The sequence below is a fragment of the Phyllobates terribilis genome, unplaced genomic scaffold, assembly GCF_046119375.1.
Source record: "Phyllobates terribilis strain yellow unplaced genomic scaffold, ASM4611937v1 Scaffold_1__5_contigs__length_1240528914, whole genome shotgun sequence".
In the NCBI taxonomy this organism is placed as follows: Eukaryota; Metazoa; Chordata; class Amphibia; order Anura; family Dendrobatidae; genus Phyllobates; species Phyllobates terribilis.
The window spans coordinates 294,097,170-294,122,703 of record NW_027362761.1 but is presented as its reverse complement, the minus strand read 5'-3'; the positions used below and the strand labels follow the sequence as shown (position 1 = coordinate 294,122,703).

The window sequence follows — 25,534 nt, the reverse complement described above, 5'->3', positions numbered from 1 at the left end:
TTAAAGGGAACCTGATGTAAGTTTCTCAATCGGTGCATATTAAAGATAGTGTGTCTCTTGCTAAATAGCTAGCACCTACTGATGAAAATCAAGGTTGGGTCGTTTGAACATAGTTAAATACTTGAAGAGAAAGAATACGACCATATCAACCCAAAGTTGTAATAAAAATTAACTTTTATTCATAAATAGTATAAAAAGTTACTACATAGTCAATATAGGGCACAGTATAGAAATACGAAAAGACATATAACATGTAGAAAAAACCGTCTCACTGAAGGGACGATGTGGTCCACAAATAACGAAGGGGGGGCCTCAGCACCACAGCAAAAACATATATATATCTAGTCCTTCATCTGTAATGTCAATAAGGAGGACTATCGGATAGCCACAGAGAAATACCCATAATAATATCCATATAGTAATGCATGTCACAAGCAGTATTAGAGTACTTGAAGATTTCCTCAGAAGGGACTCATAATCAGTACTATCTGAATGCCATATGTGGACTACTAGACTGTGCTTTTCATCATATCAGATGCACAGTATGAAAATAGGTAGGTGTAGAGTTGAATAAAGGCAAATACTGCATAATATCAAAAAGGTTACCTGGGCTACAAGCTGTAATGTCGGGGCTCCCCCACGTGGACCGCTCGCCCACCCCAACGCACGTTTCGGCGTTTGCCTTCTTCAGGGGGCGTCAACTTCCTCCGGAAGAGTATGGACTTAAATACCATGCTGGCCAATCAGATGGAGGGGGTGGACCCGTAGTGACGCGCGCAGCGTCCCCGCTGCTAAGCAACCAGTGACGCGGGCGTCATGCAAGGAATCACATGATGGTCACATGGACCCATGTGATGCAGGTCCTTGCATAAAGACGCCAGGCGGCACGGGGTACTCAGAAAGCGGCGACGCTCGCGCGTCAGGTCCTATTAGATTCACATAATTGGGGAACATACCGGAAGATATATACTATTCTTGCGCAATATAGTATATTTTTTCTTTGGCAGCTTCCCCATGTCCCACCAACCGGCCCCATGTCTTTATTCAATTCTTTCTGCCGCTTACAGCAAGCCCATTTCTTTTGTTTTCAAATTAATTTCTATGAAATCGTTTATTTCATTTGGCCAGGGAAATGAAAATCAGTGGGTGACTATTCGAGGGGGGATTTTCTTTCCTCGGCCTAGATCGCTCCAATATTCATATTATCACACCCCTGAGGGCATAAGTTACAACATTTGTAATAGTGTCCGCCAGCTCTTTACAAAACTCTGCCTCCTTGACATTGGACACTCTGAAGCCAGGTGTACGGTCCCTGGCTTCATCAGCAAACCGCCAGATAGGCAGTAATGATACAGGACAAGGCTAGCAACACCGGCTCTGCATATCTCGTGGCTGGCTGTGTCCTGCGCCATCACTGCCTCCCTGGGAATGTTCTGCGCACCGGTGAAGCCCGGTAACGTACATCCGCATTCGGGGCTTACTGTCAGGGAGGCAAATATTGGCAAAGAGCCTGCGGGGAGGCTGCTCTTACAAGTCATTTTACTTACACCCACTGGGGCATAATTACATGATTAGTGGGATTATTAGTCCAGGGGAAAGAAATGCCGCCCGGACTAGTCACCCATTGATTTGAATATTTTTGGCCACATTAAATTAATGCCGCTTGGTGGGACATGTCAAAGCTGTCATGTCCTCTTTAATGTTTCCTGTTATCTTTTAAAAAATAAATAATTTGGACCAAAAGTAGAAAAAAATCCCACTTTTTATGTCTAAGCCACAAACACCATGCATAGTCTTCCATATATGAGTGTCTGCTGTAGTTCAGTGTATTATATACAAACACTACTGATATTTGGTGCTCCAATATAAATGAAAATCAGGTAGTGATCATTAATTGCTAAGAATAGGCCCACATGTCCCCATTTTCTCTGGAGAATGTCAGCCTTCACACCGGAGGTATTTATATTATAATGCATATTTTCCCATCAGCTGAGCTTCTAAAGGACCCAAATTAAGCGGAGAAGCAGGGAAGATTCTATTAACATTTGTGCCTTACTGGGACACAGATGGGTAGATTTAGCAGCTTGACAAGCTCCTCTTACAATGAAAGAGCAGTTTTTATTATTTTTAGTAAGCTGTCCCTGATTGTCTTATTTTTGACTGGTAGATCACAAATATGTATGTAAATCTGGGACTGGTGATAACATCTGTGGCCCTTCATTTTCCTGATTTGTGGATCAGTGGAAAAGTAGGTGATCATTAGATTAGAAGACATGCTTTAATAGCTTTCATGAAGGAGAGATAAAATAATTTAGGGTAGTAATAATTCTAGGGTCTGCAGATCATGCCTGGCACTTAATGGAACCCAAAGGGTCCTTATTTCCCATATGACAGGACCAATACTACATACACTTGGGTGGCCTGATTTTACAATGGGAGCTTCAAATTAATTGAGGGATTGCCTAAAAGCAAAAAAAATTATATACAATAACATATCCATCCATTCATTTTCCATATTCCCACTGCTTCCACGAGTTATCCATTTTTTTTTAACACCATACGATTGCAAAGATTTGGGCCCTTGTATTTAATGCTAATCTATATGGTCTTTACTAAAGGGGCTTGTCTCACAGGATACCCTGGGGGTGTGTCTCACAGGATTCCCTGGGGGTGTGTCTCACAGGATTCCCTGGGGGTGTGTCTCACAGGATTCCCTGGGGGTGTGTCTCACAGGATTCCCTGGGGGTGTGTCTCACAGGATTCCCTGGGGGTGTGTCTCATGATTCTCCGGTTACGAGCCTCACAGGATTCTCTAGGGCCATTTCTCTCTGGATTCTCCAGGGCCATGACTCACAGGATTCTATGGGGGCGTATCTCATGATTCTCCGGTTACGAGCCTCACAGGATTCTTCAGGGCTATGTCTGACAGGATTCCGTGGGGTCGTGTCTCACAGGATTCTATGGGAGCGTGTCTCACAGGATTCTCTGGGGGCGCATGTCACAGGATTCCCTGGGGTCATGTCTCACAGGATTCCCTGGGGTCATGTCTCACAGGATTCCCTGGGGGTGTATCTCACAGGATTCTCTGGGGGCGTGTCTCACAGGATTCCATGGGGGCGTGTCTCACAGGATTCCCTGGGGGCGTGTCTTAGTATTCTCTGGGGGCGTGTCTCACAGGATTCCCTGGGGTAGTGTCTCACAGGATTCCCTGGGGGTGTGTCTCACAGGATTCCCTGGGGGTGTGTCTCATAGGATTCCCTGGGGGTGTGTCTCACAGGATTCCCTGGGGGTGTGTCTCACTGGATTCTAAATGGATGTGTCTCACAGGATTCCCTGGGGGTGTGTTTCACAGGATTCTAAATGGATGTGTTTCACAGGATTCCCTGGGGGTGTGTTTCACAGGATTCCCTGGGGGTGTGTTTCACAGGATTCTAAATGGATGTGTCTCACAGGATTCCCTGGGGGTGTGTTTCACAGGATTCCCTGGGGGTGTGTTTCACAGGATTCCCTGGGGGTGTGTTTCACAGGATTCTAAATGGATGTGTCTCACAGGATTCTCTGGGGGTGTGTCTCACAGGATTCCCTGGGGGTGTGTCTCGCAGGATTCCCTGGGGATGTGTCTCACAGGATTCTCCAGGGCCATGACTCACAGAATTCTATGGAGGCTTATCTCATGATTCTCCGGTTACGAGCCTCACAGGATTCTTCAGGGCTATGTCTGACAGGATTCCGTGGGGTCGTGTCTCACAGGATTCTATGGGAGCGTGTCTCACAGGATTCTCTGGGAGCGTATCTCACAGGATTCCCTGGGGTCATGTCTCACAGGATTCCCTGGGGTCATGTCTCACAGGATTCCCTGGGGTCATGTCTCACAGGATTCCCTGGGGGTGTATCTCACAGGATTCTCTGGGGATGTGTCTCACATGATTTTCCGGGGCTGTATCTCTCAGGATTCCCTGTGGTCATGTCTCACAGGATTCCCTGGAGGCATAACGCGCAGGATTCTCTGGGGTAGTGTCTCACAGCATTCCCTGGGAGTGTGTCTCACAGGATTCTAAATGGATGTGTCTCACAGGATTCCCTGGGGGTGTGTCTCACAGGATTCTAAATGGATGTGTCTCGCAGGATTCCCTGCGGGGGTGTCTCACAGGATTCTAAATGGATGTGTCTCACAGGATTCCCTGGGGGTGTGTCTCACAGGATTCCCTGGGGGTGTGTCTCGCAGGATTTCCTGGGGGTGTGTCTCACAGGATTCCCTGGGGGTGTGTCTCACAGGATTCTTCAGGGCTGTGTCTCTCAGGATTCTTCAGGGCTGTGTCTCACAGGATTCTCCAGGGCTGTGTCTCACAGGATTCTCTGGGGTCATGTCTTTAAGATGCTCTGCAATATTAACCTGTGAGCAACGCCCACTTGGTAAAGACCATAAAAATTTGCAGCAAAGAAAAAAGCCTGTATCTCTGAAACCGTATGGCAGATTAAGAAAAAATAAAAATGGAATACTCAGGGGAGCAGCGGGAATAAAATAAGAGCAAAAACTAGACACATTTGACCCAGTGACAGGTCCTTTTTAATGTGTATGGCCACCTTTATTGAAAACATCTATAAGATATTCAATAACTAGTGGATGCTAAAAGTTCATACTATAAAACTTTTTGTCCCGTTGTGGTAACAATTTAAATGAATTAATTTCTCTCTGGAAACTGTTGGAATGCAGACGTAGGACCGATGTTCATTAATAGTGTGGACGCAGGTCTGATGTTCATTAATAGTGTGGACGCAGGTCTGATGTTCATTAATAGTGTGGACGCAGGTCTGATGTTCATTAATAGTGCGGACTGCATTAATATGAAAGTGTCATACAGAATATCAGCATCTCCATTCCATCAGCTCTCGCCCTGTTTATACAACGCATTATGAGCGCTGTTATCACAAAAGATTTAGTGCGCACTTGAGATAATACTCTCAAGTTAAGTCTTTAGAGATACTACTAGACGAGCATAACGAAAAGATGCCCAATCTGCAGACATATGTACAAGGTACTGGGCACATGATATTTGAGGGGACCAGGTTATTACTAGCTTTAGGGGAGACTGGTTCTTCTTATGGAGACCAGCTAGATAAGTAATATTATTGGCAATGCTCCATGGGAAATAAAAAGTATGCTAATGACACCTAATCTGAATTCTTAGCATTAATTGTTCGTTAGTTAGTGGTAACGCTGTATTTTCTGTGATCTTCCTTCTATATTAACGTTAAAGAATATAAGAAAACAAATCAGGCAGCACCAGAAATGATAATGTGTTTCCCTTCCGAAATGTTTGGTTCTGTTGAGTATTTTTCTTTATATATATATATTTTTTTTACAAATAAAATATTTTCTTTGTAATTACTTTACTGGTTTTAATGATATCACAGGGAAAAAGCCTGAATACGGCAGCTATAATTTCACAATCCACAAACAGCAGTGTCTCTTTGGGTTTCTCCCTGGAATGGACAGCAGAAGATGCAGACATTGTTGCAGCATGAGATATGCCCTCTCTGCATATGTGCGTTCATACATATGTATGACATGTCTTTGTCTTTGAGTGTAAACACAACGATGAGTGGAAGCAAGACGCTTTCTCTCTCTATGGGTTTGGAAATGATGAGAATACTAAGGCAAATCACAGATTGCATATTGCAGTAACCAGTATTTGCATCTAAAAGGGACATGGAAGAAACCTCCAGTTTTCAAGCTGTCATGGTATAACAGGTCCTGGCACATTGTGACTTGTCCCAAATAAAGCAGTCACAAGATGCCTACTAGGGGTGATGTGCTGCTACTTCTAGTTCTACAGCATCTGGCAATCTACAAACATACCATGGTACTTTCATACATCTGTAATATGGATCTGCGTGCCTCTATTTTCTTATTGACGCACAACGTTTTTTTTTTAATGGATTCGTGTTATTTGTTAGAAAAAAATAATAGCGAGTCTTATGTTACGCTGGAACACGGTCCAATACCTGTCTATATTACAAAGCTGTAGGGACTGTGTCTCCATATGGGATCATTGCCTGTGGTTTTGTTCTGTGCATGGACTTGGTAATGTGTTAAACAGTATAGGTACACTATATTTTTATCTAAAGGTGTACCTGATAACCCACTAAAGAAAGCATGACTATGACCAAATATCACCATAATACATAATATGCTGTATTAGTACACAGTAATAAAAATATATAGAAAAAATATGGATAAAAACATGACATATAATCCACACAATGTAAAGGAGAAAAAGGGCTGAGGTTGCAGAGCAAATCAAGAACCCCAGAATAACTTATGTTAATGTGTTTGTATATAGAATAGTTTAATAGTCCATGGTGGCAGCCATACTAATGAAAGCACATGATATAATAATACCAAGCAGAGGTAAGGGGGGAGTTAAGATGTCCAGCCAGCCCAACACACGTTTCGCACAACGTGCTTCATCAGGATTTCACATTTTTGCATGAGACCCTGTATAGGATTGTTTTCTGGACTACACTGGTGTTATTAAAGGTGTCCCTGGAAGCATCATTAATATTTTACTTTCAGAAATCGACAGAAACATTGTGTAGATTTTATATTTGTTTTGCTGATTTTTATTCATTAGCTTTGTTTATAATGCTAACTATAAATATAATATCTAAAATAGTTAAAGGCATGACATTCAATGAGGGAACTTTACAGATGTGTAGCTTGAAAGTATGCTTCTGTGAAACCTTTCAGTGGGACCTAAGCTCCAGTTTTTTTGCACACATATACAACATCTTTCAGCTCCTTGTAAGAAGTCTTTTTCACTTATTTAACAGAAGACTCATTAGGGCCTTGGTATCCTCGTACCCTCCGCTCCCCCTTTAGCTACAATAGGTATTCCAGAAACTTCAGTAACAGATTACTGAAGAAATATATATGGGCTAAATGCTAGGAAAATTTGTGTACGGTCCCTGATGTTTTTTTATATTAGGACTGTTCGTATTGTGTTCTGCTGGTGTTAAACGTTTGAGAAAAGGGGGATTACTTTATTTGGTATTTCTGGAATGCCACAAAATTTCCAAAACGACACCACAATATGGCCGCAATCTATAAGAAATATATAAAGATCAACAGGGTAGTGTATCTACTTTCACAGCTTTCCCGATCCCCTGCATCCCCTCCTGCCCAAAGGTGATGCTGCTGTCTTGACCACAACATTTTGGAAAATGATCTGCTGGAAGTGGTTTAAGAGCGATTGTTTTGTTCCTCGCTGGCTGCCTTGTCTGTGAGCAGTGTGTGTATGTCTGCTGGAGACAAGCAGAGTGGAAATGTCAAGGGTCAGGCAGAAGGAGGAGGATCAGGTCATAGGCAGCTACTACCCCAGTGTGAGAAACCTGAAACGTGTTCTGCAGCTTAACTGTTTCTTCTCCGGCGGCTGCACCGCCGCGCCAGACATCAGCTGCGCAGGCTGGATAATATGCAAAGTTAAATGTCCTGATAGATTCTCTCTCTGCATATTATTACCGCTTTGGTTTTACAAGCCGAAGCCATTTTCCTTTTAACAACAAATATAATATCACATTATGGTTCTTTCAAGCTGTTATTAATATTCAAAAGTAATAAAATGAATGCGATAAAACCAAATGTCTGTGACCTCCTCGCAGTTACGTTCGGAATAGCTAAACAGATCATCTCCCAAGAATAGATACTAAGTGATACTGGGAGCATTCTTCGCCGCTTTAAGACGCTCGTGAATAGCTTCAATTGGATGAATAATCTGCAATCTATTGAGAAGTAATGTCTGTTTATGCACTTGTGTCCGTAAAGACAACAGTTTGTGATCACATCTGTATGACGGCAGCAAACAATTATGGGAAGGAAAGCTGAACCCTGGGTGAGGTTACTAGCAAAGAAATACTGTGACTTCTAAAATATGACATTTATTCCTCCTGCGTAATAACTTTGGATTGAAGGTTAAAATGTGACATTCACAATGCAAGGAGGCGCAAGAAGGTATCTATGAGCTAACACATGCAAATCTTCCTGCTAGATTAGCAAACGCTTCATCTTTGGTAGACTGCTGCATTATGGGTGTAGCTGGAGAAACAATGCCTATACGATACCAGCGACTAGAATCCCATAGTGGCTCATCAATAGCCTATGAAGGTGAATGTGAGAATATCTCTATATGAGAATTTGTTTGTGCTCGTGTGATATTTAATGGCACAGTGTGCATGAGCCTTTAAGCTGCCAGGCTTTGGCTGTAGTTAGTGATGTGGATCTATGAGTTCCTAATCAGCTTTGTGAATAGCTGCGTGGTATCAATGCCGTCTTATCCTGTGATTTGGCTAATAATCAGAAGTTCTAGGATTAATGTAAAAGGAAATGAATAAAGAATTTTGGGTGCAACCACATCTAATAACAATTGCAGCATGTAAATCATCCAACTTTTTGCGATCATAATTGAAAAGTAATCTAGTATGCTAAAAGTTGTGTCGGTCGATTGTGGTGATCACCCCATGGTAATGAGCTTAGTAGTCAGTAGCTAGTCTAGAAATGAAAACCCTCCAAATGTCACACTGAGATGTTATACAACCCCTGGCAAAAATTATGGAATCACCGGGCTTGGAGTATGTTCATTCAGTTGTTTAATGTTGTTGAAAACAAGCAGATCACAGACATGGCACAAAACTAAAGTCCTTTCAAATGGCAACTTTAGGGCTTTAAGAACACTAAAAGAAATCAAGATTAAAAATGTGATACTTAGTAAGAGTAATTTTTTTCAGACCAAGCAGAGGGAAAAAATTATGGAATCACTCAATTCTGAGGAAAAAATGATGGAATCACCCTGTAAATTTTAATTTCCAAAACTAAAACCTGAATCGAATTAGATCTGCTCGTTAGTCTGCATCTAAAAAGGAGTGATCACACCTTGGAGAGCTGTTGCACCAAGTGGACTGAAATGAATCATGGCTCAAACATGAGAGATGTCAATTGAAACAAAGGAGAGGATTATCAAACTCTTAAAAGAAGGTAAATCATCACACAATGTTGCAAAAGATGTTGGTTGTTCACAATCAGCTGTGTCTAAAATCTGGACCAAATACAAACAACATGGGAAGGTTGTTAAAGGCAAACATACTGGTAGACCAAGACATCAAAGCGTCAAGACCGGAAACTTAAAGCAATCTGTCTCCAAAACAGGAAATGCACAACAAAACAAATGAGGAACAAATGGGAGGAAACTGGAGTCAATGTCTGTGACCGAACTGTAAGAAACCGCCTAAAGGAAATCGGATTTACAGACAGAAAAGCTAAACATAAGCCATCATTAACACCTAAACAGAAAAAAACAAGGTTACAATGGGCTAAGGAAAAGCAATCGTGGACTGTGGATGACTGGATGAAAGTCATATTCAGTGATGAATCGCGAATCTGCATTGGGCAAGGCGATGATGCTGGAACTTTTGTTTGGTGCCGTTCCAATGATATTTATAAAGATGACTGCATGAAGAGAACATGAAAATTTACACAGTCATTGATGATATGGGGCTGCATGTCAGGTAAATGCACTGGGGAGATGGCTGTCATTACATCTTCAATAAATGCCCAAGTTTACATTGATATTTTGGGCAGGTTTCTTATCCCATCAATTGAAAGTATGTTTGGGGATGATGACATAATTTTTCAAGATGATAATGCATCCTGCCATAGAACAAAAACTGTGGAAACATTCCTTGAAAGAAGACACATAAGGTCAATGTCATGGCCTGCAAATAGTCCGGATCTCAATCCAATTGAAAATCTTTGGTGGAAGTTGAACAAAATGGTCCATGACAAGGCTCCAACCTGCAAAGCTGATCTGGCAACAGCAATCAGAGAAAGTTGGAGCCAGATTGATGACTGTTTGTCACTCATTAAGTCCATGCCTCAGAGACTGCAAGCTGTTATTAAAGCCAGAGGTGGTGCAACAAAATACTAGTGATGTATTGGAGTGTTCTTTTGTGTGTTTGTTTTTCATGATTCCTTAATTTTTTCCTCAGAATTGAGTGATTCCATAATTTTTTCCCTCTGCTTGGTCTGAAAAAAATGACCCTTACTGAGTACCACATTTTTTATCTTGATTTCTTTTAGTGTTTCTTAAAGCCCTAAAGTTGCCATTTGAAATGACTTTAGTTTTGTGCCATGTCTGTGATCTGCTTTTTTTCAACAACATTAAACAACTGAATGAACATCCTCCGAGCCCGGTGAGTCCATCATTTTTGCCAGAGGTTGTATATGTTATATTGCTGATTAAAAGCACTAACTAGGAACGAGGAAGAAGTTCCATTTGCCAACTTTATGTGTCTCACTTCCGCTATCAGAGCTAACACCTATCTTGGCAGTTTAACCTCCTGGTCAATAGTGGTCTTACTCTGTAACAAGGTTTAATATGTGGACTATGTTTGGTACTAAAAAATTGTAATAAATGGGGATAGAAAAAAATTGGTTATTCACTGATTTATCATCCAAAGTGTTTTTTTTCCACCAAAGACATTTACGGTCTGTGGACTTTATCCATTCCAAGAATAAGACTGTCTTGTACCTGTTTGTTCCTGATGAATAAGTGATTGTTCATAGTTAATCACATTCAATTCACAAAATCGAGTGAACACTTGACTGTTTCCTTCTAATTGAACAGTTACCATATACATATGGACTTTCTCTGCGCCAAAAATTGACACAACGCCCCTCCGCTCTTGGGATTAGTAGATTTTATCAATGTAAGCAATAGTTTCCTGTTCAATCCTCTGTTGCTTTGGTGGTCTCCTATATTTTTCTTTATTACCTTGCAGTGACGATGACCCGTACATCTATGTGACTGCCGCAACCTATTACTGGCCCCAGTGCTCTTGCGCTGCACACCATAGCAGGGAGCGGTCACAAAAATGTACGGCATGTGATCGCTTTAGCAAAGAAAATAGTATGGCAGGGAGCGCTGGAGTCTCGCGATTGATCAGATCAGTATTTTTTTTGCTTTAGTAAATTTTCTACTCTAATTTTTATTTTACAATGCCTGATAAATAGAGTTGGTGCAAATGGATTTGCAGTCCTGGTCCATCAACTGCATGACTAATCTGTGGCCAACGGACTGGAGCTCTGATGACCACCACTTATCTGTCAGCATCTGTGGCTCCTCTTTTGATTAATTGGCCTGGTGCGGACATCATCGTTGCGGCGTGATGCACACCTGCCAGGCTGGGTAATCAAAAGAAGGGTCGTGGATGCTGGCAAGAAAGATGTAGTTCTTAGGGCTCCCATCCAGTGGCCACAGATTACTGGCCGATGGACCGAGTCTTGCCAACTCTAAGCAGCCATCCAAGAAACAATATTGGCATCATAAACTGTAATATACTATCTAACCCAAGAAAGCCAAATGTTCAATCAAGAGCAATATTTTTCATAATGACTCAATTGAAAATCATTGACTCTACTCATTAATGTTAGTTACATTCTTATCTATAAGAGACCCAATCCTACGCTTGGCCCACATTAGGGCCATGTATGACTTTTCTTGCTGTAGGCAAAAAACACATTTGACCATATGAAATGCTTGTTAACCACTACGGGGACTTTCCAACGTGTTGGAAATTCACGGTATGAAACTGCATGCACTGCTGATGAGATCCTTGAAATGTCACGGATAGCACACTGGAGTCCTGGAGATTTTAATGGTCAGATGTGTTACCGCACATCAATGTCAGTAAGACGTCTGGCCATGTAGGACCATCCTTAGCTTAAACAGCAGCTGCGCCATGATTTTTTTTAAAGTGCATTGTATCCTGGAGTGTGCCTTGGATGTAAAGCATGCTACACTATACTGTTGATATGGCTGGAATTTAAGGGAGGGAGAAATGAAAGGCAGTTAACTATATGCTGGGTGACGGCACATAGAACTCAATAGATATAAGTCACTTGAAGGTGTAAAACCTCCTCAAGCAGAACAAAAAGTCATCCTGTCTCCATGAAAACATAGCAGATAGTCGGCTTCTATTGGAGTAGAGAGAATTTATTGCACTATAGTTATGGAATAGTGCTGCTGTTGTATACCCATCTCCGAGATCAATGCCAATGTTAAGTCACTGCAGCGGAGCGCAGTACAACACGGCCTCGCTTACTAAATCCTTCTGCAAATGAATGCTAATACGTGGTATTTATCTAGGAAGAATCCATGTTAGTGGGACGAGACATCATTTTAATTGTCCCATCCCGCTGTGTCTGTTGTCGTTGTTATCACTGCAGTACATATGCTGTTATTTTAGCCATTGACTAATATGTATTACATTAGGAGACTTCAGATTATTGTGCCTTTGTATTGAGACACAGAAAAGCTGTTTTTGCAGCTGGTTCAGACACAGGAAAATCTCTTCTTACATTTGACACAGATCATTAAGCAGAGAGTTTAGGCCCATTACTAGCACAATAACACATGTGTGTTAACTCCGCCTGTTGACACCACTTGGCGTATAATATAATATATGGGAAGTGAGTGATGTGACATATACACCTATGTGGACCTTGCGGAAAACGCTATCTGACTGTGCTGGCAGATATATTATTCAGATTTCTGCTCTAGATGCAATTTTACTTTGAAATGTTGTAAAACTTGTGTGTCTGACGTGTGAACGGCTGCTCACCCGCCTGATACATGGAGATTCTGCACATCATTGTTGTTAGGACAAGGAGACGTCATTGTGCCTCACTTGTATATCATCAGTCATCCGATGATGTCCTCAGTGCTTATATTAAACTGCAGAGGGAGGACAAATAGTAGAAGGAAGACTATTAACCCTTATGCTTCCGGGCCATTCTTTACGACTTCCTCATTGTGATGGATGGTCAAACAACATGCAGATATTCGAAAACAATTGAATGTCCATCTGTACCTTCACTGAACTTTAGACTAATGTTGACTGAACCTGCATCTGCTCCTCCTTTTTTTTGATTAGCCAGCCTGGTGTGACATCATCGTTACGGCGTGATGCACATGACACGTCAAGCCAGGCTGGGTAATCAACAGAAGAGCCAAGTAAGAGGTGGTTCTCAGAGTTCCTGTCCAGTGGCCACAGAGTTCGACTGACAGACTAACGTGTATGGGGCTCCTAATTCACCTAGGAGAGATAAGGATCTGGCATGTCCGATCTCTGACTGCTGATCTTTCTGTTCTCTAAGAGATTTGCCACCATCAGAGATGTTTGGCATCAGCTCTCTTATAGAGAACACAGGAGCGCTTGAAGGAGCATTCACTTCTGTGTATGGGGGAGTCAGGCGAGATAGACCATATGATCAGCCAAACAATCGTTCAGCGGACAGCTATCTAAAGTTTATGGTGGGATTAAAGGTGACCATACACAATATATTACATTCTGATGGAGTAATAAGACGTTGATAGGATTTTTAACACAATAAATCCTCCCCATCACAGCCATGAAGATATTGATGAGAAAAATGGTGAAATATTCTATTATCACCATCTGTTTTAAGAGACATCCTGTAGTGTCTACTTTAGGAAATAATTGTATTCTCTATGATGCGACCATTCTGGGGAAGATTTTCTTAGAACTCCGTATTGGCACTCTATTATTCTTCCTAGAAACATATTAAATTGACCACTGGTTGTTAACAGTTGAAGTAACAGATGTGTAGAAACACACTCTTTTGACCAGGAGAATAACGCCTTGTTGTCCATTTATTCATACATTTCTAAAAGGAACAACACAACACAGAGTTATAAAGAACATCATTCATGAACGTTATTTTTTTGGAAATATGGTTATTTATAAAAAATAAAAATCAGTAACGGTAATGGGTCCTATTCAAGGGATTGCCAATCAATTGACCAATTTTCCTAGTGCTAATAGGTTGTCATTGATATCGACAGTTGTAGAAAAAAATCATCTATTAACTTTCAGACTTTATTTAGCGTTAAGATGGTTTCCTACAGAATGTACATTTCTGTCATAGCCACTTATCTGATTTGTGGGGTTTCCATCTTGGGAGAACAAGAGCCTTTTGATCCTTGTACAGCCAAGTGAGGTGGTCACTGAATACAGGCTGATTGAAGAGATCCATGCTCCACAACTGTATTTAAGTCTATAGGAATTAAAGGGAACCTGTCAGCAGGATTTTGCTAAGTAAACTACAGGCATTGTCATGTTGGTGCTGTTACACTGATTAAAATGATACCTGAGGTGAAGAAATCCTTCTTGTGTAATCAGTGTTTGCAGTTTTGTGTTAATGAGTTGCTCATACTCCGGGGCAGGACTGTAGGCAGGGTATTTCCTTGGTGCTCTAGGCCAGATGAGTAAGAATCGATCTGTCCACAGGCCTGCCCCATCTGTCTCTGGCAGGCTGTCTATATGATGAGGAACATACTTGTACCTTGGGGCAGCCTGTGGGCAGGTCTTTTCTTGCTGATCTGGCCTAGAGCACCAAGGAAAGACCCTGCACCAAGGAAAGACCCTGCCTACAGGCCTAAGAACTAACAGGCATGTAGTTTCTGACTACCTGCCCGTTCTGCCCGCTGAGATCTTCCAGACCGTTCCTGCTGGGGACACTGTGGCTTTAGTTGGCTCACATCATTCTCTTCCACTCTGCTCTGTTGATGGGGTGTGACTGCTAATGTCTTACTGATTGACAGCTTGCTCCCCGCTACCTAACTGCGAGAAGCCAACTGTCAATCTGCATGTCATCGCCAGTCACGCCCAGAAGAGGAAGAGCTGTGTAGATATGAAGCAGCAGAATTGCCGGTAGGAGCGGTCCATGACCACTCTTAGCTGGCATCGGGTAGTACAGGCAGGTAGTTAGGTCCATAGTTTAAAAAAAAAACCTAGTCCCTGATAACCCCTCTAATGAATTTGTTTGTCATCAAGAATTTGAAGTAGATAGATGTCACATATAAATTAAATATATGGGGGATGACAATTGTAAGGATTAGATATTAAGGGTAGAATGGCTGTAAAAATAACGCGTTTGATATAGGCCATCATTGCAAACATTTTTTTAATCTTGTCAATTACAGGCTAGAGAGCGGGCTAGAGAGATAGCATGCTGGAGTAAAAAGAGAAATAAAACTTTATTAGAATAACCACAATCACCTTGAAGTCAGATTAAAATATCACAACATCTGCATCTGAATATTACATCAGGGAAAATGAATTTGTGATAGGAATCTCTGCCGCTCGTATAAGTATAGTTATATATTTTCTCCTGCTGTGCTGACTGGTAAAATTGATTGAACTCCTTTTAATTTTAGGGAAGAACATTTGCTAGGGTTCTGTGTAGCTGCTAGCTGGAGTTTGCTACTTCTGGGAATACAAATTACAAGGATGCCCTAAAGACGATTGAGAGATAATTCAAGGTAACCGCAAATAAACAGCAATAAGATGATGTTGATTTTATTGCTGATATAGTTAGTGCTTTCGCGCGTGATTCTTCTGGCATCGTTGTGCCTTTCATGGTATTTTATTGGCTCTTTGAAGAAAAAAATGTATAAATATATAAATATACAGTATATATTTATATATATAGATAGGAGAAGAAGCTTTAGCTGTGTAACAAATGAGGTTCCAACAATTATAAACCGCTTAATAGGAGGTAGTAGTAGTAGTAAATGTAAAGATCCAATTCCTGCGGAGCTATACCGCCCCGTTCTGATCGATAATCTATTCCATAACAATATGCTGTCCTGTCAAAGAAGTCTCCGCTCACACGGTGTCAGGACTTATTTCATATTACCACCACGGTTGATAACCATGTCTGCTGGAACCTGTTACTATGCTTTAAATAAATCATATCCACAATGATTTTCTGTCACGCTATGGAAAATGGAAAAAACTTGTGTTATTTTGGAGAAGTAGATCAGACTTCTAGAAATGTAAACCTCTGTTCCAGAATTGAATGGCTTTGCGCCTGCATTGTTTCAGTGTATCTTGTGGTCAGTGAACCTATTCTAACAAACGATACAGAATCTCACAAACTCATCGGATCTGGGATCTTCTTTTTTCTCAAGAGCAAATCTTTTGGAAAGGCCGACTTTTCAATATTCGAATCTTATCTGCCAAAACCAATATGTCAGAATGTCATGTTGAAGATTTGTCAAAGAAAAAAAAGTGCCCACGTGCAGACATATTGCTCCATCTTGTCCTAAGGCAATGGAAAGGAATAAACCTCTCTTCCTTGCTTGAGTCTTGGTGGTTTTATAGCTTCTGTAAATGAAGTAAATGGAGATGAGGGAGTAACTGTATTAATTGCTATCTGAGACCAGGCTGGATCCTGATAAACCGTTCTAGATATATGATCCGAATGAACTGATGTTGCCTTAACAAGATCTCTAGCAGTGGGATTCACGGTCGGATGCCTCTTGGGGATGGCTGTGGCATACTGGTCTCATGCTGTGTGAGGGTATGGGCAGCCATGGAGCAGTAGCTGATGGTTTGTCAAAGCCTTTGAAGAAGTGTAAGGGACAAGCCCCGAGGCAAGTAGCCTTTCTAGGGATCCTCACCTCCTGTTTGTCACTTTAATCTTGTGAGCAGGCTGAAAGAAGAGGGCTGATTCTTCACCAGACCTTTACATGGTGATTCTCTTTCCAAAAGTCCTTGCCTTTGATTCAGATTTCTTATGACAAAAACAGTACCCAAGGATTAACAAATATCTTGGTGTATATATATATATATATATATATATATATATATATATATATATAATTTAGATGTATTTCATATTTGGATATTACTGTTTGCTTTTATATTATGTTTTTATATATCACATTAGTTTCACGCAGACGCAGATTGTGATTCTTAGGGCTCTGGATATTTAAGCAATTTTGACCCCCCTTCTCTGGTCTTCATAACAATGTTATGATTTATGGAAGTGGAACAGAACCCAGATTATTATAGAAATGCCTATACTATAAATATATTTATATATAATATATTTTTTCTGGTAAATCTAGACCTCTCAATACTAATACAGATTTGTTTGGTCCAGTTCATGATATATTTTCTTGTACGGTATAGGTTCTATGCCTTTGGTGCAACATTGTCTAAGGACTCCATATAGCTCCTTATCACCATATAGTGCTTAAAAAGTGATCAGTTGCTTTAAGGGATATTGTGCGAAAGACAGCTCTGAAGCAATATAATACAACGTAATACATGATAATACGCTGGCAGATTTCTGGCTTATGAATGCAGTCCCTCTTACTGATTGTGCTTTTGTGTCCTTCCAGGTCTTACCATTTGCTATTTCTGACCATTATATAGCCTAATTCTATGGCCCAATCTCATAGTCTGTAAAACAAAATCAGGTCACGACTAGGAGAGATAGCGATCGCTTCAGGCGGTGGGAAATGCTTATTATCACACAAGGACATTTGACAATATGTTGGGAAATCTCTTTGTCAGTGTACACAGTAGTATGGACTGTTCTTGCTCAGCTACTTAGATCAATGAGATCTTTCCTGCATCTCATAGAAGGCATATGGATGGCTGGTGTCTCTTACACATCTGCGGATCTATGGCTGACCTTATTGTAGACAGATGAAATAACAAAATGTCCATTTGGGTTCTTGCACCAGAGACGTTCTACTTTACCTTCAGTTCAAACTATTTTGTCATAGAGCTTCCATAGAGATGCATAAGGCTTTTAATGTATCTTTCTATTCCTCTGACCAAGAGTTATTTTTGTTGAATTTTTTTTTTTTAATTTGCTACACTCTACTGTATTCTGTATGTAAAGAGTCATAATCATTTTAGCCCAGTTACATTCCCCAATAAAATTGAGAGCAAATTGTGTACTCCAATTACATTTCCTGGGGTGAATTATTTTATTTTTTTAAAGGTGTTGTTCACTAAAGGGCAACCCCTACTTAATGGCCCCAAGGTGCTGCGTGACATGAAAAGTTATATACTTACCTCCTGGACCGGCACTGATTTTCACTTTCTGCAACATTTACCTTGATGGTCTTATAACATTAATAATGTCATGTGATGGCTTCAACCTTCTCAATTCCTTCAGAGCAGATGAAAAAGTGCAGCAATCAGGTGACATTGTTTAAGTAACGAGATTGGTGAGAGCAGGGTACTGGCACTGGTCTGCGAGGTAAGTAAACATTTTTTTTAATTATATGCAGCACCTTGGAGCCATTAATAAAGACTTGACCAATACTAGTCAATCTCTTTTAATGTTCATTAGTTGATTTTAAGGTCTCTGGCTATTATGGTTCCCTACGGGTCGTATGTAAGTCTAGTGGAGCTGTGATGACTTCACTGTGCCATTACTTTAACATACATACTTCTGTCCTGTGTGTAGTTATATGGAATGGCTTCAGAGATAGTGCCTATACCCTGGCGATGTCCTACACCCTGCTGAGAGGTGGCTGGCACAGAGCTAGCAAGCATTCTCCAGCACGCATGCTCCAGATAGTCCAGCCATACTAGCAGTGAAAGTAGCAGATGAGCAAGTTCCAGTGTGGCACCACTAATGGACCCGAGCAGTGGCAATAACTACAAGCGATCATAGAAATAAGTGCAGGACAGGAAGGAGAGGAATCCAAGTGTCGAGAACAGTTTTGGAAAGTTAAACTATTTACTTAAAAATGTTATATTTACATTCTCCACCATATTAGCTAACTGAGATGGGAATGCCCATTTAACTTTTGTTCCTCCTGGGTACTAGACAATCTATTTAATATTCATTAGTCGATTTTTAGTTGTCTGGATAACTTTGATATTTGGCTATTATGGTTCCCCATGGGTCGTATGTAAGTCTAGTGGAGCTGTGATCATTTCTTCTCTTATTTTTACTGCTTGTTTGAGAGTTTCACAATATAAGAGATGAAAAAAACTCCTTATATGTATGTGTTAGTATATTTCTCTTTATGGCAAGAAGTTAGATTTGACATATAGTCAGTGTTTGCCTCTTTTGATGTATACAGATGGCTAACATTCTCTCTGCAAGCTCACCCTTTTCCTTATATTGGGTAGATGTGCATTTCTTGCTACATAACCGAGTCTGCATGCAACTCCTATTGTATTTTCTTATATTCTCTTCCTATTTTATATTTAGCTCTTTGAAGCTCAGCAAGGGTTAACTCTGTGATTGATGCACCTCGCTAGGGTGACACCTTGATTATCCATGCTCTGATTCACAATGCACACTTGGGGCAAATTTATGCTTCTCCCAAAGTGAAGAGATTACAACTTTTATTTTACGTTTATTGTATTCTCCCATTAACCATTCAGAATAATCGGCTGGTATACATGTTATACAGCGGCTCCTTATCTGTACAGTGTGTGACATTTTATGGCCGTGCTCGCTCTTCATATACAATAGTTGGAAGTAAACAAAACCTTCATCGGTGGTTTCCATGAATGCTCTGGAGGAATCGCTAACACTTAGAAAACTCTAACAATTCAAAAAAATATCAGTTCATTGACCCTTCTATTTATGCTGTAGCCTGATTACTTTATTATCATCCATCTATTTTTTTTTGCTTTTTTTTTTTTTATCACGTTAGATAGACTATTTTTTTTTTTCTCATGGCCTCGCTATTTTTATGTGGCATCATAATCATATAAGTTCATCTTGTTAAACAAAATATGACTGAAGTACACATCCCAAGGTTTTTCTGGAATCCTTATTTCACGGAGTTCACTGGAGCAGAAAAGCAGAAGTACTTATGCTATCTCTCACTGTAAAGCTGTTATCTTCGGCTTCCCTTCCCCTTTGCAGTTCCATGCTACATTACATGCCATGCATATTTAAAAGATGCGGTAAAATGAATTTATCACTGCTGCCTCTGAGATAACAAATGTTTTAAACCCACATATATATTAACTGTTTAATAGCTCCGCGCGCTGCTGTACTAGCTCAGATTAGTCGTGTTATTTGTAAAAACCATCTCCCTTAACTCTGTAGAAGCAAAGTATATCTTCCAGATTTGTCATTATTTTTTAGGTTTGTTAGCCTAGTATATTAAGCTTTAGTGATATAATGTAACAAAATGACACCGTAATATTTTTATGTGTTCTTTTGCTCTTGCACCTTTATTTTCAGCATAGCGATAAAATGTCATCTTTAATGTTCGTGCCATTAAAAGAATTCTGCGGAAATATCTTGCTTAATTTACTCAGGCGTCCGATGAAAACGCGGAGCGATATTAAAAGGCTAAGTTGTAATTATGTAGCTTCCTTGTATTTTACAACATAGTGAAAGTGGACAAGACATCAGAGATAACAATTAGAGTCCCATCATAGAAGGACATTTATGGCAACCATAAACCTTACAAATGCCCTAGACTAAACGCTGAACTGTCCCGGTTGGTTTCTACCTTTGACCTGTATGAACCTTTCCTCCCAACCTCCTCCACATTTTAGAAACTTGTTGCCCGTGTTAATGGATTTTGGATAAATTGCACAATGATCTGTTGCCTTCGTCTTAGGCAAGGCATTGTCTGGAACTGCAAACTGCTGATTATATTGTGTTACTATTATAACAATTAAGATGTATTATTCCGATGTATAATGAAGTCTGATCGGGATTAGGATAGACATACTAAAAACTGTTAATTGGCTTCCTATGAAATTGGCCATCGTTAATATGAGATAAGGGGATTAGATTATGAGCCCCACTGGGCACAAGGAATAATGTGAGTGATACATTCCCAAAGCTGAGATTGCTAAGACCATGGTTGTATGAATGCAGCGTGATTGTGTGTGGGCTTAATGCACAATGCTACATGGATGCTTTGAATCAGGGTCATGTGTATGATGCGCCGGGTGCACATCTGTAGCTAAACATATACCAGCTTGGAGACAAAATACTTACAAAGTTTGAACGCTTCTAGTAAAGAAGATTTTAATGTAAAAAACTGGGGGACTGATGAGCTGGATGAATATTTTGCGAGACGCTTGACGCAAATGATCACTATGGAAAAAGAATCTGTTAACCCTCCTGACATGTCTGTTTTAGTAGATACTTGTATTGCCCATAAATAATGCTGTAGCATCTATTCTGTTATATATTTTATGTTTTGCTATTCCTTTGTTATTCCTCTTACAAATTTTGTAATAAATTGACAGCTGGGTATTAACATTCCTCCTGCAATCTGCTACTGTCAGCACTGATTGGACGACGTAAATATGGACACACCCCTGAGGAACACCAGACTGTTATCAGAAGAGATGCTCAAGAATTATTTTACAGCCATTTGCTAAAACAGATATGACCGGAAGAAGGACAGATCCTGTTTAAGTGAATTAGCTAACTAGTAACAGTTCATGTGTCAGATTTTTCATAGTTCTGTTGGAAGCTTGTGTTTAATGACAGTATAAACTGCTATAGATGGTTGGTATTAAAGAGCATGATACTAAAAAGATAACACCGATTCCTAGTTAAGAAAACTGTTTGTAAAGAGGTAAGCTGAAAAAAAGAGAATGGACAGCACCTCCAAAAACATACGTGGATCTAATGCCTCTCGGCAAAAATATATAAAACTGAACATGAGGTTCTTAGTTTAACATTCTGATCAGACTGTATGAAGCCCACTGCCACATCACGGCAAACCTCGTAGTGGGTCCTAACATTTCCTGCCTGAACGGGAGGGGAGCTGTGCGCCAACCACCGCCACAGCGAAAATGCACCAGCAGGGCGGGCGGCTTGGTGCCTCACAGCACCCATGATTCCAGGCCATGCCACCCCACAAGCACAAAACCACAGCAACAATGGCCGACACACCGCACCAACACCATATGAGAGGAGCATTGTGACTCGCCTTCCTCAAGTGAGAGCAAAAATAGGCTAGACCCTCTTTGCAGTCTCCTGCTAATTAAAATCGCCTGTGCCAAATGGGAAGAGTGCAAATCCGAAAAAGAAGGACAGATCATGCATTAAGCTGAAAAAGAGAGAATGGACAGCACCTCCAAAAACATACGTTTATAATGCATGTATAAGACAGAAACTTAAAGCAGGTGTACACTTTTAACCACTTGAAGCCTTGTTGTTGTTTATTTTATTTATTTATTTTACTCATTTATATAGCGCCATTAATTCCACAGCGCTTTACAGAGATTATTATCACTGTCCCCATTGGGGCTCACAAACTAGATTCCCTATCAGTATGTCTTTGGAATGTGGGAGGAAACCGGAGAACCCGGAGGAAACCAGAGGAAACCCACGTTGTTAAAGTAAATCCCCTGGTTTTTCATGAATACACCCCGCTCATCCTTCTTTTCGTTGGGTGTTGAGCAACATTTGTATGACACTGTTTTGAGGTATGGTTGTTTATTTGCAAGGGAGGAAGCTTAAAGTGGTGCACTCCTTTATTGACTGCACTGCTTCTTATTGACAGTAAAATATGTGAAAGTTCACCAAAATGTGGCAGCATTTAGAATATCTATTCACCAAAAACCGTCCTAGAGAAAAAATGAGACTACAGTGCCGGGATTTGTTGCTCGCTTTGGTAAATATTTGCATACAGGAGGAATGATTTGCCCAATGGCATTATCAATGCAGCAAGTTGTGTTTGGTTACCATCTTAGAAAACACCCTGTACCCAACATTGTTTTATTTGTAGCAAATACTAAATTGAGAATATTGTATTTTTGTTTTCTCCATTTCTTGAAGACATTTCTCAACATTTATAACTAACATCTATTTTTTTCCTTACAGCCCATGATCTTCCCCAGAACAAGACCTCAGCAGCGGCACAGAATGGAAGCCATTTGCAGTGCCTCTCAGTCCACTGCACAGATGATATTGGGGAGTCAAAGGGTAGGACTCCTGTTCCTACGTGGAGATCCCTTCATTCTGATATCTCCAACAGATTTGGGACTTTTGTTGCTGCCCTAACTTGAAAAATGGAAAGAAATCCTGATTTTTTTTTTTCACTTTCCTAAGAAGCCGCTAATGATAGGTGGACTAATTTTTTTTTAGATTGGTACCTGCTTAGTGGCTTTTTGACTTGCAAGGGTTAGTCTGAAATAAACCTCATATTTTTGGATCTTTTTGCCACAGTATGATACCAGTGTTAATTCTTCATCCAGCACACTTTACTAATTTTTCTTACTTTTATTTACGTTCTTTCCCTGTTTCTCTGTAAACCTGATGTATGGTTTATCTGGGCTAGAGAAGGGCTTTTGTATGTCAGAATTATATATGTATTTACTTTTGATTTTCTTTTTTTTTTTAGTGCTACATAAAAATATTATTTGTTTAGTAAGAAAAAAAAAGTTGACATTTCTATTAATCTTTTGTATCATAATAGACCACAGCCGATCCATTGGAAAAGAAATAATATCGTAGGGACCTTCTTTATTATTTTTTGATCCCTTTATTAACCGCAAAGAAAATGTTACGCAGCCTTTTTTATTTATTTATTATCTTCTCCCCCGGGACTCTCATTCAAGCTCTAAATGGAGGCTCTCAGCTATTTTGCACATGAGGTTATATGTCAGCTTATATTTTTGGGTGCTTTGTTGCAAAATAAATGATATAGGAGATATTTTATGCACAGAGGTAAAATGCAAGAATTCCCATACCCCATGCTTACAAACCCAAGTTAACAAAAGTACACATATTATATTTTTTATTTGTTCCCATTGGCATGTTAGTGGATTATCAGTGTCTGGCTCCTGGCTGGTCGGGTTGTCTACATTTGAAGGTACTTCGTTGGTGATATGTAGGACAGAATTTTTCAAATCATGAAGTTGTGTTATTGCACAAACACTCCTCGTCGTCTGCTATCAATATTCACATTAATATCATTTACACATGTTCGATAGTATTGTGCAGAACTGTACAGTGTTTCACTTCTAGAAATGTCATAGATTACTGCAGGCTACATCTCATGGATCCTTGTTGGGGGTTTGTGATCTTCCCATGTTCAGCAAGACTCATTCATTTCTATACAACTTGTTATTTGCTGAATCTTAATTAATGCCAACAGATTATCTTTAATAAAAATGAACTGCATAATCTTATTTCATCTGGTATTTCTACTGAGTTCTTCCACATAAATGCAGAGTGCTCATCAGATGCAATGGTCATTGCTGCATTAGCAGAAATAATTTGTTTTGAAGGTTGACAATATATACATTTGCTTGGATCTTTGCTGGAACATTGGTAATAAATAGAGGATTTGTCAAAATGTAGAAAGTGTGGCCCAGGACTTCGAACCATCCTTTGATTTAATTTGGTGGACAAATCCCTTCTCAAAACATTCTGTACCCAAAGTCTCTGAAGAAACATTTCTGGATCCAGAGGTTGTTGCATTACATGACTCGTAAAGTCATGAATTTACTTAAAGGAGTATTCCCATCTCCAACATCCTATCCCAATATGTAGTAGGTGTAATAATAATAATATTAGCAAATACCTCCAATTAGAAATGTAGTATAGTTTTTATGATTGACTATGTCTCTTTCCTCATGTGCTGGCATTGCAGGACCTTAGGTATCGATGGTTACGACCACTGATATAGTGACAGTTAACTAGCTGCTAGTGGCTGTAACCATGGATACCTAAGGTCCTGCAATGCCTGCACATGAGGAAAGAGACACAGCAAATCAGAAAAACTACACTACATTTCTAATTGGAGGTATTTGCTAATATTATTATTATTGCACCTACTACATATTGGGATAGGATCTTGGAGATAGGAATACCCCTTTAAGTTAAAAATATGGCAGTGAAGTACCCAGCGGCAATTGTGTTCAGATGGGGCTTAATTTAGAAATTTAGAGGGAAAGAAATAAAACTGAAAAGGAAACCAAACAGTTGTGTCCACCATTGTGCAGGCTTCTCTTCTCCAAACAGAACTTTATTGCAAAATAAAAGATAGAAAACACTTGACAGTCTGGTTAGACTGTAGGATTATGGAAAGTAACTATGTCATGTATTACATGCTACTATATATGGCTATTGATAACGTACCTAAAAATGGAAAACCATAGTACTTCAGTTCAAGTGATCATGATCAGTTCATTTATCAGTACATCACCACAAGTTTCTCAATACTGTGTGTCCATTAAAGAAGCACTCCCCCTTCCATCAAAGTCTTTATCTTCTTAATATATTGCAGTATAGTATATAGCTCTGTGTACTTACAATTGCTCATTTTGCCTTTCTACCCTATTAATTCTTCTCTTTTCCATTAGGTCTATGATATAACGTGATTAAAAACTGACTAACTGAATCCATCTAAACTTTATGTAGGAACCGCAAGTCAATTTTCCCTGCATGAGTCATCCTTAGAACTTCAATTCTACATGACTGCAAAATCCCTAGCAGGGGGGAGGAGTGGAGCAGCTGGGTCAGGAGTTGTACAGGGGGATGACTCGAAAAGAGACTTCCTGTTTCTACATAGAGCCTAGAAGGATACAGTTAGTCAGTTTTTAATCATGTGATGTCATAGACCTAATGGAAAAGAGAAGAATTAACTGGGTAGAAGGGCAAAATGAGCAATAGTAAGTACACAGTGCTATAAAATAGAATGAT

At 40.1% G+C, this 25,534-nt stretch overlaps 1 protein-coding gene across 2 annotated transcripts in view; it reads left to right on the top strand.

Moving 5' to 3' along the window:
- MN1 (MN1 proto-oncogene, transcriptional regulator) overlaps positions 1-24,402 on the top strand; it is a 50,719-nt gene extending 26,317 nt beyond the window's left edge. The window contains exons 2-3 of one of the 2 annotated variants that reach the window (XR_012318218.1): positions 15,294-15,398; positions 22,709-22,837. Coding sequence is in view for 1 of the 2 variants with exons in the window: in XM_073673165.1 (XP_073529266.1) it covers positions 22,709-22,893 (185 nt within the window). In the remaining variant the exon portion in view is untranslated. Of the gene's footprint in view, positions 1-15,293; positions 15,399-22,708 lie in introns of both variants that reach the window. The other variant, XM_073673165.1, reaches the window with a different exon arrangement.
- The last annotated feature ends 1,132 nt before the right edge of the window (positions 24,403-25,534 follow it).